This window comes from Cydia pomonella, chromosome 5 (genome assembly GCF_033807575.1).
Source record: "Cydia pomonella isolate Wapato2018A chromosome 5, ilCydPomo1, whole genome shotgun sequence".
NCBI lineage: Eukaryota > Metazoa > Arthropoda > Insecta > Lepidoptera > Tortricidae > Cydia > Cydia pomonella.
In genome coordinates, this window is record NC_084707.1 from 11,061,031 (window position 1) to 11,076,443 (window position 15,413).

A 15,413-nucleotide genomic window follows, 5' to 3' on the forward strand; every position below is an offset into this window, starting at 1 on the left:
TTGCAGGTGACTAAATCACACCCTATATAAATCTCTATGGTTCAGCTTTACGAAAAAAGACAAAATCCTGTGTTATTTATACAGGTCCCCAAAGAATAATTTCAGACAAACACATAAAAATTGTAAGGGCATGGTTTTGTGTAATGAATTCACCAGGTGGACTTAAACCCCAAAAAAAGTTTTCAGAATGCTCTCATGAATAGAACAGAGTTGTCTCTAGACCTAACAGTATTACTGCATAACAGAAGTTTAAAAAAAAACAATGTTTGTTTCTTATATTTACTTCAGAATTAATATAAAACATTAGATAAATAATTGATAATTAAACCTAATCTCCCAGTACAAGAGCACTTAACAGTTCATCCATCCTCTCGCACAATTAAAGTAGAACTTAACATAAAGTTTACATATTATGCTCTGGTATATTTTCCCCAAATGTGAAGCATGAACACTGATGCGATGAAAAGTAGAGACATCACTAACACTGGAACTGGGCCACTGTAACCAAGACAAAAACACATTCTTTATAAAATTGTATAATTTAATTTTTTTTGTAAAACCAACAATTTCTGTGTTATCTCTACTCAGAATTAAGAGGACTATTGATTTAAAGAGGAAGGGTCCCAAAACTCACAACTGTTTTGTGAAGTTTTGTGATGCATTTTCACATGGTATGGACCGTCACAAAACTGACACCTAAAATTTGTACGGTAAAACTGGGATGCTAATTTCTTTGACAGTCTTGAATAATTCATGTTTAGTTTCACTAGACTTATATCAACCGGGATATTGACCGTGATTACCTTTATATGTTCTTTGTTTCAATCAATAGTCCTCGTAAATAACCCAAAAGTTAATAGTTTAAAATAAAAAATAAGTAAATAATGCAATTTTTTCTGAAAACCCACGTAAAACATATTTTGCTTCTGCTTCAAGTGGGTTTAATAACAGAGGAGTAGCATTGTGTTTGTACCAACAATCAAAAGTTTACTAAATAGCATTATATGGATGGACCCTATGGTAGCTCTATATGCCTGAATGCTACACAACACACATCCTTAGTAAATCTGTTACATTCTAGATTTCCAAAGGACAATGGGCACTTTTGTATGGGGAGTGTCCCATGGATGTATACTGTTGAGACATATGTCGTTTTAAAGCTCTTAATCGTAGTATTATTTTATTGTATGGCACCAACCTTGGACCACTTGCAGGGACCGAGCTATATAAAAAAAGAAGTTGCGCATAGAAGCAGTTATATTTCCTTATACGCGGGATATAAAAAGTTTTAGCGTATTTTATTCGAAAGAATATAAAAAATGCTTTATGTTTTTTGTATCAACACCAATGATAAAGTATTTAAAGGGACACAATGTACAGTTTTAAAAAATCGTCATTCTAAAAATTACTTGATACACAGCGAAATAAGAGTGTATACAAATGCCATGTATATCATATGAAAAGTATTTTTATAAGCTATTTTTCGTATAGTATAACTGGGGTCAAATCGTTGCAGGGACCAAAATAAAACCATTTAATGAGTTAATTAATTGTAGTTAATTACGCCTTAACTTTTCTACTCAACGCCAGATGTCGCTCTAAAGCAAAATTCTACTTGACGTAAAACATTTATACATAGCGGTAATCTCGTCAGTCTTACTCCATCATTTTAAAAAGTATAGACTAGTTTATGGTTTTCTAAAGTTATGTCAAGATGACTCTGAATGTAATATTGTCAACAATAATTGTCAAAACACGCAATTTAAAATATTCAACATTGTAATTACAAAATAGTATATTTCTAATACGCTATAATTTTCTCCAATCGAAAGGCACTCCATTCCATTGATCTCAGAGAGTATGCTCCTTGATGATCTTCACTATTCATGGGGTAGGTAAGATAAAAGTATTATTTTTTCTCGTATAGCTGCTATATAGCGTTCGACTCCATGGAAAATAAAGGCTCCAAATTATATAAAAAATGTAGCATATATACAAAGTGCAATTTAGATAGTATTCCAGAAAAAAATGCGCCAATGTAAATGCTGAAAAGTTTCCGTATTGTCGAACAAATTCATATCTACTTCTGATCTACGCGACCTTAGAAGTTTGGATTGTCCTACCTAATCATTTTACATTTTATTGTTTTCAGAACAAGAATTATTTTACTTCCCACTGTCTATGTAAGGGGACTTAGAGCGGATTCATACTTTACTATACGTGTCGTGTCGAATGATAGTCCCTATGTCAGTTTCTCCAATTCTATTTTGCGTAGGATAAGTTAAAAAAATAATTAAAAATATGTTTTACCGTATTTTTATTCGTGAAATGTTACCTATATTTCTAAGTTAATGATTGTACTATACTTCAAAAAATATGTCTGACAAACATTTTACATGAAAGCCATTTTTCCCCGTAAAAATGAACCATCTTTTGAATTTATGATAATTTATTCATATTTTAATGTACAGTCAGCGTCAAATATTTTGTAGCAGTCAAAGTGGCCAAATAGTTCGGTACACCATACTAAATATATGGTGTACCGAACTATTTGGCTACTTTGGTTGCTACAAAGTATTTGACGCTGACTGTACTCGGGTAATATTGCAGGCATTATATCAGCACCAAATAAATGCTGTGAACCAGATATATAAAGTGTTTTAAGTGGCGAATAACGTTTCCAAATCGCATTTTCTTTTAACATATCATTCTTTTTTCTTTTTTTTTTGCTCTTTTTTTCACGACCGGTTTGGTCTAGTAAGTCGATGATCCTGGGTTTGAATCCCGGTAAGGGCATTATTTGTGTGATGAGCACAGATATTTGTTCCTGAGTCATGGATGTTTTCTATGTATTTAAGTATTTGTATATTATATATTATTATGTCGTTGTATGAGTACCCACAAAACAAGCCTTCTCGGCTTGCCGTGGGACTCAGTCAATTTGTGTAAGAATGTCCCTATAATATTTATTTATTGTTATTATTATTGTATGTCCGGTAACAGAACTCCCCAGGAGCACTCGGATGTGTAAGGTCGCTACTCCCCAACTTATTATAATTGTTATTACTTTCAGCATTTTTAAGTTATTCATCGGACACTGAGGCCATTGAAGTTTTAAGCTGGCGGCATCAAAATGGAGTACCTAGGTACTGTTTCAAATAAATGGGTGGTAAGTAAGTACATTTGGTGAAGTGGAACTGCTGATGTTGTTCAGAAACGGAACTCTTCCACGCGCGTGATTTGTCTTCTTTGTAAGCGAGTAAGTTTCAAGTACCAAGGTTTTTAGGAACCTTTGTGTCAAGGTAAAGGTCTGACGATGGGTTCCATGAGGAAGCGAGGGAACACCTCAAATCTTATAGGCATATAGTAATTTTGGATTTTCATCAATACTTTAAGCTTTTTAATTCCCACTAGTGGCATTTAATGAAGTGGAACTACTGATGTTGACCAAAACGGAACTCTTGAACGTGCGAGATTTTTCTTCTTTGTTTTTTTTTTGATATAAGAGGCAAACGAGCAGACGTCACACCTGATGGTAAGCGATTACCGCCGCCCATGGACACCTGCTAAACCATAGGGGTTGTAAGTTCGGTGCTGGCCTTTAAGATTGGAATACGCTGTTTTCTTAAAGTTTTAAATGTCGTATTGGTCCGGAAATACCGCAGGCGACAGATCATTTCATAGTTTAGCTGTATGAGGCAGGAAGTTTCTATAGAAATGCACAGTTGAGGACTGCCAACCATCTAAGTGGTGAAAATAAAAATGTTGTAGCGTAGAGCGCTGACGAAAAGAGGCGGCAAGTATTAATCCGAGCAATTCGATGGAACACTCGCCGTAATAGATTTGTCCTGATAAGTTTGTAGAAAGTAAGGTTGTTAAGAAACATCTGTGTCTAGATCCAGATCTGATAGATACCTCAAACCTTATAGAAATACATATAGTTTTTTTTTGGATTTACATCAATATCTTTAGGCGTTTTATTAAAAAAAAAAAGCGACATTTAATCAAGTGGAACTGCTGATGTGTTCCAGAACGGAACTTTTCAACGCACACGTTTTGTATTCTTTATTAAGCTTGTAGTGAGTAAGGTTCTTAAGGTGTACTTAATACATCAATGTCCAGTTCTGATGATGGGTTTCATGAAGAATCGAGGGAATTCCTAAAATCTTTTAGGCATACATGTAATAATTTCTGGGATTTTATTTACATATCAAGCATTATTATTAAAAAAGTGTCATTTGACTAAAAGTAACAGCTGATGTTGACCAGAATGGAACTCGCCAACTCGCGCGCGATTTGTTTTATTAGTTAAGTTTGTAGCAAGTATGTTTTAAGTATTAAGGTTTTTAGGAACATTTGTGTCAAGGTAAAGGTCTGATGATGGGTCCCAAGAAGAATCGAGGGAATTTCTTAAATGCTATAGGCATATATGTAGTACTTATTGGATTTTCATCAACATATTATCAACTTTTATTCACAAAAGTGACATTTGATGATGTGGAACTACTGATGTTGACCAGAACGGAACTCCAACGCGTGCAATTTTTCTTCGTTAAGTTTGTAGCAAGTAAGGTTCTTAAGAAACATTTTTGACAAAGTACAGTTCTGATGATGGGTTTCATGAAGAATCGAGGGAATTCCTAAAATCTTATAGGCATACATGTAATAATTTCTGGGATTTTATTTACATATCAAGCATTTTTATTAAAAAATTGTCATTTGACTAAGTGTAACAGCTGATGTTGACCAGAATGGAACTCGCCAACTCGCGCGCGATTTGTTTTATTAGCTAAGTTTGTAGCAAGTAAGTTTTAAGTATTAAGGTTTTTAGGAACATTTGTGTCAAGGTAAAGGTCTGATGATGGGTCCCATGAAGAATCGAGGGAATTTCTTAAATGCTATAGGCATATATGTAGTACTTATTGGATTTTCATCAACATATTATCAACTTTTATTCACAAAAGTGACATTTGATGATGTGGAACTACTGATGTTGACCAGAACGGAACTCCAACGCGTGCAATTTTTCTTCGTTAAGTTTGTAGCAAGTAAGGTTCTTAAGAAACATTTTAGACAAAGTACAGTTCTGATGATGGGTTTCATGAAGAATCGAGGGAATTCCTAAAATCTTATAGGCATACATGAAATAATTTCTGGGATTTTATTTACATATCAAGCATTTTTATTAAAAAATTATCATTTGACTAAGTGTAACAGCTGATGTTGACCAGAATGGAACTCGCCAACTCGCGCGCGATTTGTTTTATTAGTTAAGTTTGTAGCAAGTAAGTTTTAAGTTTTAAGGTTTTAAGGAACATTTGTGTCAAGGTAAAGGTCTGAAGATGGGTCCCATGAAGAATCGAGGGAATTTCTTAAATGTTATAGGTATATATATAGTACTTATTGGATTTTCATCAACATATTATCAAGTTTTATTCACAAAAGTGACATTTGATGATGTGGAACTACTGATGTTGACCAAAACGGAACTCCAACGCGCGCAATTTTTCTTCGTTGTTAAGTTTGTAGCGAGTAAGATTCTCAAGAAACATTTTTGTCGAAGTACAGTTCTGATGATGTTTCATGAGAAAGCGAGGGAACTCCTCATTCTCCTCAATTCTTATAGGCATATAGTCATTTTGGATTTTCATCAATATCTTTAGCTTTTTTTATTCACATTAGTGGCATTTGATGAAGTGGAACTAGTGATGTTGACTAAAACGGAACTCTTCAACGCGCGAGATATTTTCATTTTTTGTTTGTTGTGATATAAGAGGCAAACTAGCAGACGAATCAACTGATGGTAAGCAATTACCGCTGGCCATGGACATCTGTTACACCATAGGGATTGTAAGTGCGGTGCCGGCATTTAAGATAGGAATACGCTCTTTCCTTAAAGTTTTAAAGATCGTATTGGGCCGGAAATACCGCATGCGACAGATCATTTCATAGTTTAGCTGTATGAGGCAGAAAGTTTCTAGAGAAATGCACAGTTGAGGATTGCCAACCATCTAAGTGGTGAAGATATAAATGATGTAGCGTAAAGCGGTGACGGAAAGAGGCGGCAGAGATTAATCCGAACAATTCCTCGGAACTTTTAAGTTTGTAGAAAGTAAGGTTCTTAAGAAATATCTGTGCTAGACACCAGTGTCTAGTGTCTAGGTCTGATGATGGACAGCTCAAACCTTATAGAAATACATATAGTTTTTTTTTCATCAATATCTCTAGGTGTTTTATTTAAAAAAAGTTATATTTGATCAAGTGGAACTGCTGATGTTGTCCAGAACGGAACTTTTCAACGCACGCGTTTTGTATTCTTTATTAAGCTTGTAGCGAGTAACGTTCTTAAGGTGTATTTATATCAATGTTCAGTTCTCATGATGGGTTTCATAAATAATCGAGGGAATTCCTGACATCTTATAATTTCTGGATTTTTATTTACATATCAAGCATTTTTATTAAAAAGTGACATTTGACGAAACGCAACAGCTGATGCTGGCCAAAATGGAACTCGCCAATTCGCGCGCGATATGTTTTATTTGTTTATTTTGTAGCAAGTAAAGTTCTTGAAGATATTTGTGTCATAAGGTCTAGTTCTGAGGATGGGTTCCATGAGAAATCGAAGAAATTCCTCAAATCTTATAGGCATACAATACATACAGTAATGTTTGGATTCTCGTCAACATATCAAGCATTTTTATTTAAACAAGTTAGTGATATTGACCAGAACGGAACTCTTCAACGCGCGCGATTCTTATTCTTTGTTAAGTTTGTAGCAAGCTAGGTTCTTAGGAAACATTTGTGTCAAGGTCCAGTTATGATGATGGATTCAATGAGGAATTGAGGATTTTAAATCGATTTGAATTCTCAATTGGGAGGAATTGAGGATTTTCGTCAACATATCAAGTTTTTTTTATTTGAACAAGTGACATTTGATGAAGTGAAACTGCTGATATTGAGCAAAATGGATTTCTTCAACGACAAGTATTTTACCTTAGGCGGTTTTTTTATTTATTTCGTTTATAGCATGTAAGGCTTTTAAGGAACATTTGTGTCAAGGTCCAGTTCTGATGATAGGTTCTACGAGAAACCGAAGGAGCTTCTCATATTGTATAGGATAGGCATACATATAGTCATTTTAGGATTTTCATCAATATTACAAGCATTTTTACTCAATAAAGTGACATTTGATGAAGTAGAAATTGCTGATGAAGAACGGAACACCTCAACGACTTCCAGATTCTTTATTTTTATTACTCTTCTTTCTTTTTCATTATTCTTAGAACAGGTATTTCTACTAAGTGAACTGAACTGCTACTATAGTAGGTAGGTAGGTTAAATAGGTTAAAACTGTAAGGATTATTATGTATAAGTAGTCTTTCTTTTAATTAAACATAGGTAAGTAATTCTATTTAAGTGTAAGTATCTTTAAAAAAAACATCAATCGACTCTTATCTGTCACTAGTTCTAGTTTCAGAGTATAAAATCCGGGTACAGAGCCACGGCTAGCCGGGTAGCCAGACAGTTCGAATACGGACAAGTTATTGTTAATAAAAAATCTTATCGTCTTGCAAAAGTGAGGTAGATGTGAGCGTAAAGGAAACACAGCAGTTGCATATACTACAAAAAGTTATTGTCATAAATGTATAGGTTTCGAATACATGAATATAAAGTTAAAATGCTGGTAAAAGTATTAGTTTTTATCATTAACCATTTTATATCCCAACAAAACTAAATGCTTACCTAATGTAGGTTACGTTAGGTAATAAATAAATAAATATGTAGGGACAATCTTACACAGATTGGCCCCAAACTAATCAAAGCTTGTACTATGGGTACTAGGCGACGTTAAACATACTTATTTAGATAAATATATATTTACGAATATACATAGAAAACACGCATGCCTTAGGAACAAATATCTGTGTTCATCACACAAAGAAATGCCCTTACGCGATTCAAACTCGGGACCATCGGCTTCATAGGCAGGGTCACTACCCACTAGGCCAAACCGGTAGGCAAAAGGTAAAGATAATTAGGTAAAGACAATGAATAATTAAACGTATTATAAATTGACACCAATATCCATCAAATAGTATAACTAGGTATGCTAAGAGCGTGCTTCAGGCCATTACGTCGCACCTTTAGAATGAAACTAATTTGACTCAAAAAGTACGACTACTTTATATATGTAGTTTGGTAGAACAGTAAGAACTCACTATATGTGTCTCTTTTTCATGCGGTGAAATCCCCCCACCCGGAAAGGGTAGCGACGCCCATTTTATCGACTCTCGAGTCGACTCCAATCTGATACTAATAGTAAGTAAGTACTTACTTAGTAAGCAAATTGTAGTAGTCATCCCTTCTTAATAAAAGGACGGAAGGATTGTAAAGATACTACTTTTTAACCGACTACAAAAACTTTTTTTTTGTATATATGTTAAGTAAGATCTTCGTCATTTCTGAACCAATGTTGAAAATTAGTTATGGTTTGAAAGTGGGTATATAGTTCCAAGATGGTCCTATTTTTGACAAAACCACGAGGAATTAAGGGAACTCCCCAAATCTTATAGGCATTTTTTAGTTTCATCAACAGACCAGGCATTGCCATTCAAAAAAGTGCTATTTGAAGAAGTGGAACTTCTGATCAGGACCAGAAAAGAACTCTTTAACGATGCGTATTTCACGCTAGACGATTTGTCTTCTTTGTTATGTTTGTAAAGAAGCTACTTGCTTAACGAGGTTTAAGGAATATTTGTGTAAAGGTCTAGCTTACATCATGGGTTCCATGAGGAATTGAGGCAACCTCTCAATTCTTGATGGAACGTAAAACTGTTTATTGACATAATTGTCGATAGGTATCCCATCTGCTCTAATTTACCCCACTTGACGGTACTTACATGAAAAAAAACTTCTCTTAAAAATAGGAAACCGACTTCAAACATAGGTATTAGAAAACAATACAAAAACTGTTATTATATTTTCAGAAACCATACGGCAATAATGAGGATGCATCGACATAAGAAGAATCGAACATGGGCAAGATAAAGTTCAAGAAAAAAGCAAATATAATGTGTACTTGTGTGTAGTCAAAGAAAGTTGAAAAATAAAGCATAATTAATGGCCATAGAATACAGAACCAATACACGAACATTAAGACTATTAAAAATAGACATATAGGTTGATCGTACTACTCGTACTAATGTATTTCTTTTGTTCAATTATATTATTGCATTAAAGTTAGATTCTCTAGGTATATATTATTCATAGGTTCTGTATTCTATACGAATTGTTTTAGTGTAATTATTGTACTAAATACCGTTGACCGCCTGTCAACAGTATTTATTTCTACATTACTATCACAGAAGATTTTAGGCCCTTCAGTAGTTTTTGAATTAGTATTTACTATGGACAAATATAGCGAAATGTGAGTTTTTACCTAAAATATCAATCTTTTGTGAACGTGGTGTAGAGTATATACCGCCTAAGACTGAAGTAGCTACGCGGGCAACGGGTTCAAAATAGAATCGTGTTCATGGTCGGCCCATGGTAAAAATAATTAGGTACCCGTAGACCCGCTGGTGAACACTGTTTATGATAACACTTAAAATAAACTCTGTGGACCCACTACGAGAACATATTGGAGAGACTAGAGATAATACACCGCTTTAAGGGCGGTCGCACTCGGCATTGACATCTGGCGTCTAGATGGCGGGTGGACCTCAGCGAATTTCAAAGAAATATTTATAAATATCCAATGACGTTCGGCTCGGACACCAGATCTTCAATCTCCTGATTCCTGTGGAGTCTCCAGGTTCCATCCTCTCCACGTGTGGGTCCTAGGATTTTTCACGCTGCCAGACTCCGATGACTCGGGCACGTAGTCCAGATGGGTGAGGATCGTGCAGCCTGGAGGGCGTACTCTGAAGTTCCAAATGGCCGAAGACCGTCTAGACGTCCTAGGTAGGTCCCGCTGGAGAGACGAAATGCAAAAAGACCTTAGCGAACTCGGCGCCGTCGACTAGATGGAAACGGTTTTGGACAGAGAAGCATGGCGGTCTTTGGTGTCGGAGGCCAAGATCCACTTCGGGTCGCTGCGCCACAGCAGTAAGTAAGTATAAACATACTGTACCTTCTGTGTACCTAACCCAAAACAAGATATTTAAGAAAAACTCCACCCGCCATTCTGACGTCAGGATTGCGGTTGGACCTATGAAACCTTACATTATACCGCACTAAAAGTATGCAGTTATATGGTACAGTCGCCATCAGATATATCGGAGTGGCCGAGGTGCTCATAGATATCTAAACACGCACTCTAACCTCTTGACAGTAGAGGCATGTTCAGATATTCGTGGGTACCTTGGCCGCTGCGATATATATGATGGTGACTGTACCTTCAGTGTACCTCTGTAAATAGAAATAGAAACCGGTGTACCTCTCCCCAAAACAAGCTAGGCTAAACTCATGCACAATATAACTGCATACTTTTAGTGCGGTATAATGCAAGATTTCATAGGTCCACCCGCCATCCTGACGTCAGGTTGGCGGGTGGACCGTTTTGTAAAATATCTCGTTTTGGGGAAAGGTACACTGGTTTCTATTAAAGGTACACTGAGGTACACAGAAGGTACAATATGGTTATAAATATTTCTTTGAAATTCGCTGAGGTCCACCGCCATCCTGACGCTTACCATATATCTAAAGACCGACCTTAGGGGCAATAACGATAGTGCTAGTTCAGTTGTGTCATTCACAAATTCGAGCCAATCGTGCTGTCTAACGCAACTAGATGCGATCAATCGCGTGCGTAATGCGAACTCGTCAACCAATCACGTTGTGGCACTTGTGGCGTTAGACTGCACGATTGGCTCAAACTCGTGTGCGTAACACCGCTGTACTGGCCCCATTCTTATTGCCCGTAAGGCCCGTCCTCAGATATATTATGTCAATGACACAGTCGCGATTTAAAAAAATCACATCGCTTCTGCTACCAAATTGTTGAGCATAACGTTTTCCTATCCATAGGTTCCATCTGTCCAGTAGGATCCACCATCTCGATCCACCAGATTGAAGAGATTGTTACTAGATAACTGATGGATCGAGATAATGAAACCTACTGAATAGAGCGGGTCGATTGGATATAACAAAGTACGCTTATATGAAACGGTGCTCCGGTGTGCGAGTGAGACAGTCAGGCCAATTTGAACTTGCATTTGACAGAAAACTGATTGTCTCCATCAAACGCTACCAGTTCCATTGCCGGCCTCTTCGCTGCCTTCTATAGTGGTTCAATCTTACCTTGCTTATGAATAAAAAGGGGCGTGCACACCGATATTAGAGTAATATTGGAATCATATCAGTTAGTTGCGGGCATCTCGCTCGCACAAATACATGCGTATAAGTGCGAAATGAACGCACGAATGACAGATAAATGGTATCATTCCAATATTATTCTAAAATTGGTTTAATGTCAGTTGCACTTTCGAATTGGCCTACATAGCGATTTCCTTAGCCTGCACACCGGATCGGCGTGTGGGCCGGCATCTAGCTAATGTAAAGCACCCTCATTAGGTGCTTTTAGCCTTTTGAACGGCAAGAACACCTAAAGATGTGGTGAGAGAAAGCCGCGCGTACCTCATGCACTGCACTAGCTTTACAGCTTGCATTGCGACCAATGTATGCCGCTCACCGCCCCGCCGGTCGCGAGGGTCCAATCCGCGGCCCTAGAAGACGTACTTTACATAGAAACAAGAACACGCGAGCATTTTGTGAGTTGTGTATGTGTACTTGTGTTATCTAGGCGCACAAACGGTTACAATAACAAGAAGTGTACACCGCGTGTGCAGTCCAACACGGGAGCACGGGTGCGATTCGAAAATAACGCGCTAGCGACGCATTACGACATTGATACTTTACCCTTTCAACGCCATAACAAAAACGTTACTCACATGCCAAGGTCACGGGCGCAAGTGAGCTTGAAAATGCATGAGTATTACATTAGGGACTTTGACAGCGATTATAACAGCTATAATCATTAATGTGTTCATGGCCCTTAAATCATGTCTAGTGACGGCGCCTTTAGATGTTCTTGACGTTCAAAAGGTTAAGGGCGTTTGCTAGCTGGCGCGAGTGCACGGAGCGGGTGCACGCGCGCGGGTGCCTTTGTAGGTAAAATTCGTCGCACGCGTCCGCGCCAGTTAGCGTCCTCAGTTACTGTTTTTCGTTAACCCGCTCCAGCTAGCAAACTAATCGCAAATGGTCCGAGATTGGCGCAATAACCATGCATTCCCATATCTGGATCTGGATGCACCTATTCACCAATGCTTGCTTTAAAATAACTTGTCGACTCGTCCTGATAATATTTGTGCGACCGTGAAGAAAATCTATGCCGTCACTTATTTTTCAATTTATATGAAATAAAGATGTTTAATGTATTCAAAAGTTTTTATTTAATAAGGTATGTATAAGTGCTCTGTGCATCCGCACCAGCTAGCGGTGCCCTTAGCAAACCAATCGCAAATGGTCCGAGATTGGCGCAATAACCATGCATTCTCTTATCTGGATCTGGATGCACCTATTCACCAATGCTTGCTTTAAATTAACTTGTCGACTCATCCTGCTAATATTTCTGCGACCGTGAAGAAAATGTATGCCGTCAGTTATTTTTCAATTTATATGAAATAAAGGTGTTAAATGTATTCAAAAGTTTTTATTTTATACGTATATATAATGGAACGAAATACAGCTACTATCTTAGCTTGGCAAGCAGTTAAGAGTCGCTGATACTTGTAATGTATTCACTGCGTTAATTTTAGGTTTAAGATTCTTTATTCTCACTAAGAATTTGACAATTCACTTACATGAGAACTTAAAACTACACAATTTAATCCTGATTCATATGGCAAACGAAGGGAACGTTGCTTTGAACCGCGACGCAATCTCAAATGTTTCACTTTTACACAATTTTCCTGCAGAGAGACAAAACAAGTATGTACATAGTACCTTTTTACGATTTATTTTATAGTAACATATAAACTTAGATTTATTTTCTTGCTGCTAATTATGGTACTCCAACTACTCCATAAATACATTTACTTACCTACTTATTGCTTAGGAATCTTATTTCATGTTTAATAATAAGTTTATATAACGTTTCTAGCGGGACATAACGCGAACTTTAAAAAATATAATGTTTTTTCTACCTTTATCACTCGAATATGTAAGACCAAGAGAGATAAATAGACGAAACTTACTAGTTCAAGGTAACCACTCGTTTTATTGTCAAAGTTCCGTTAAACAAACTTATTCTTCGGTGACATTTTTTAGCGTTTATAAGCGACTATACGGATCCAGCATATGCCGCTCATTCGGTTCTCCTATTGCACGCAAGATGTCAGTACTAGAGAGGATTTGAAAAATCATAATTAAGTAGTTTAGTGCCATTTATTGAGCGGTAATAATTTAAAAAAATATATAAATTACTTTTTCATTATATTTCAGGCATGCAAAGTGATGTAAATGGTTACAAAAGTAACTCTATATGAATGACATTTTTTAGTTCCAGTTTACGCCGCAGCGCATGATCAAAATTATTAATATCATCTTCCCTGGACATTTTCGGTCTTTGGTGTCATATAAGTAATTAATGCTTAATTGAAGACCTTCCAAATAGGATATGACTCAAATGTATATACCAATAGTAAAAATTACCCAAACTGCTACCAAGGCTCCATCTAGTGCCAGGTAGAACAAACAAAGCGGCATTTACCACAATTAATTAACGAAAAAACTCGTTTTATTACCGCCCCTGCAAGCATTTGAGTGCAAGTATATATATATTAAAATACCTTATAAAAATGTCTTTTAAATGATATATATGGCTTGAGTATACAAGCAAGTTTCAGTGTTTAATAGCAGTATTTTTAATTCAAGCATATGTTATATCAACTAATTCCAGCCCTGTACGTACTTAAACGTAAGTAGTGGTAAACAGAAATCTAGAATTTCTCATATTCTTTCATACAAAACACCTAACAACCGGCTACATAACAAGTACTTTGTAAAACAACAGTTTATATTGGCCACTCTTTTTTTTAAATTGCTCAGTCCCTGCACGTTATCCAAAGTTGGTGTCATACAATAAAATAATGCTAAGAGTAAACCCTTTCAAACGAGATATGTCTCAACAGTATACATCCATGGGACAAATTGCCCATTCTCCTTTAAACCTATTTTACAGTACATATGGGGCTACTTTATAGCACTAGTGCGAGAAGTAGCATATTACGTTACTGTGTCGAACATTTAAAGGGCCATATGTACTGTAAAACGTTGTACGATACATGTGCGAATAGGTAATTCGCAACTCGTGTCGATTTAAAACACTCCCTTCGGTCGTGTTTTAATTTATCGCCACTCGTTTCGAATTTCCTATTTTTCGCACTTGTATCGTAATGTACTATTTTAACCATAGTTTTATTCTTTTTTTGAAATGTGAATACATCAAGATTGTTTTTGGCATTTGGAAAGTTGAATATTTTTTATATCTATCTCTATCTATTTACTCTTGCTTCTCATATCATGTAAATCAAAATTTTCCTCGCATGAATGCAACTTTTTTTACAACAAATATTAAATGTACAGTCAGCAAATCTATTTGCTTAGTACACCTGACACCTGCAAGCATGCCATATTTAAACTAATAGTTTGATAACTGTATATCACAATAAATTATTCAAAGCATGTCAATGAAAAGTCAAGTATAAGCACTTACACTTTAACGCCAGGGGAATCATCAGTGTAGAATCGCCACATGCCACCGGAGCCAGCGCCTGTGGTACGGCTCCTGGCTGCGGTGGTGGTCGTGGTCTTACGTTGCCTCACAGTACCGCCAGTTGACGAACGAGGGGCAGCGGTCGCCTTGCTAGGGGATCGGCCTCCTGATCCAACATTCGTCGAGCTTGGGGATGGTGGCTATAAAATGACACGAATAAAATAATAACTATACCGTTATCATTAAAAATGGAATTATATGTAAAAACACAGTTGATATTTACCATTTTCTTTGAACTTCTGTGTGTATCTTAATTCACAAAATAAATTGGTTATCGTCCGAAACGGATTGAGGATTCACGAACTTTGAGTAGAACCTATTGGCCTTTCCAATCCGATTCCAATACCGTAGTAAACTCTGTTGGCACTTCTATTGCAACGCGTACAGTGAAAATGACACGTCGTCATCAATGTTGCCACGTTATGGCAATTTGTTACAGACGAAATACATTATATTATGCCATGGCGCACTTCGCACGTAAATTGCGCAAATGTGAAAAATACATACAAGTGTAACTTGCGTGTTTTCATATCATGCATATAAAGCCTAGTTCAAACTACGTTAGTAATTAACTTGA

At 36.6% G+C, this 15,413-nt stretch overlaps 1 protein-coding gene and 1 long non-coding RNA gene across 3 annotated transcripts; one reads left to right on the forward strand and one right to left on the reverse strand.

Moving 5' to 3' along the window:
• Nucleotides 1–265: 265 nt before the first annotated feature.
• LOC133517703 (protein transport protein Sec61 subunit beta) lies at nucleotides 266–15,241 on the reverse strand. Its single transcript, XM_061851073.1, has 3 exons — nucleotides 15,060–15,241; nucleotides 14,777–14,976; nucleotides 266–498 (listed from the first exon to the last, which is right to left on the reverse strand). Exons 1-3 carry the CDS (start codon nucleotides 15,060–15,062, stop codon nucleotides 411–413), a joined length of 291 nt encoding a protein of 96 aa, XP_061707057.1. The 5' UTR covers nucleotides 15,063–15,241; the 3' UTR covers nucleotides 266–410.
• Nucleotides 1,090–9,247, forward strand: LOC133517704 (uncharacterized). Of its 2 annotated transcripts, XR_009799399.1 has the most exons (3): nucleotides 1,090–1,891; nucleotides 3,074–3,146; nucleotides 8,988–9,247. It is a non-coding gene; the product is annotated as an uncharacterized LOC133517704 (long non-coding RNA). The 2 variants fall into 2 exon arrangements; XR_009799398.1 differs by lacking the exons at nucleotides 1,090–1,891; nucleotides 3,074–3,146 and adding an exon at nucleotides 7,472–8,319.
• Nucleotides 15,242–15,413: the final 172 nt, after the last annotated feature.

What these genes read in the sequence shown, in the direction of transcription:
- LOC133517703 (XM_061851073.1), bottom strand. An exon ending in GATTCCCCTGGCGTTAAAGT is followed by an intron (nt 499 to 14,776) that starts GTAAGTGCTTAT and finishes TCTTGGTTACAG; the next exon opens with TGGCCCAGTTCCAGTGTTAG.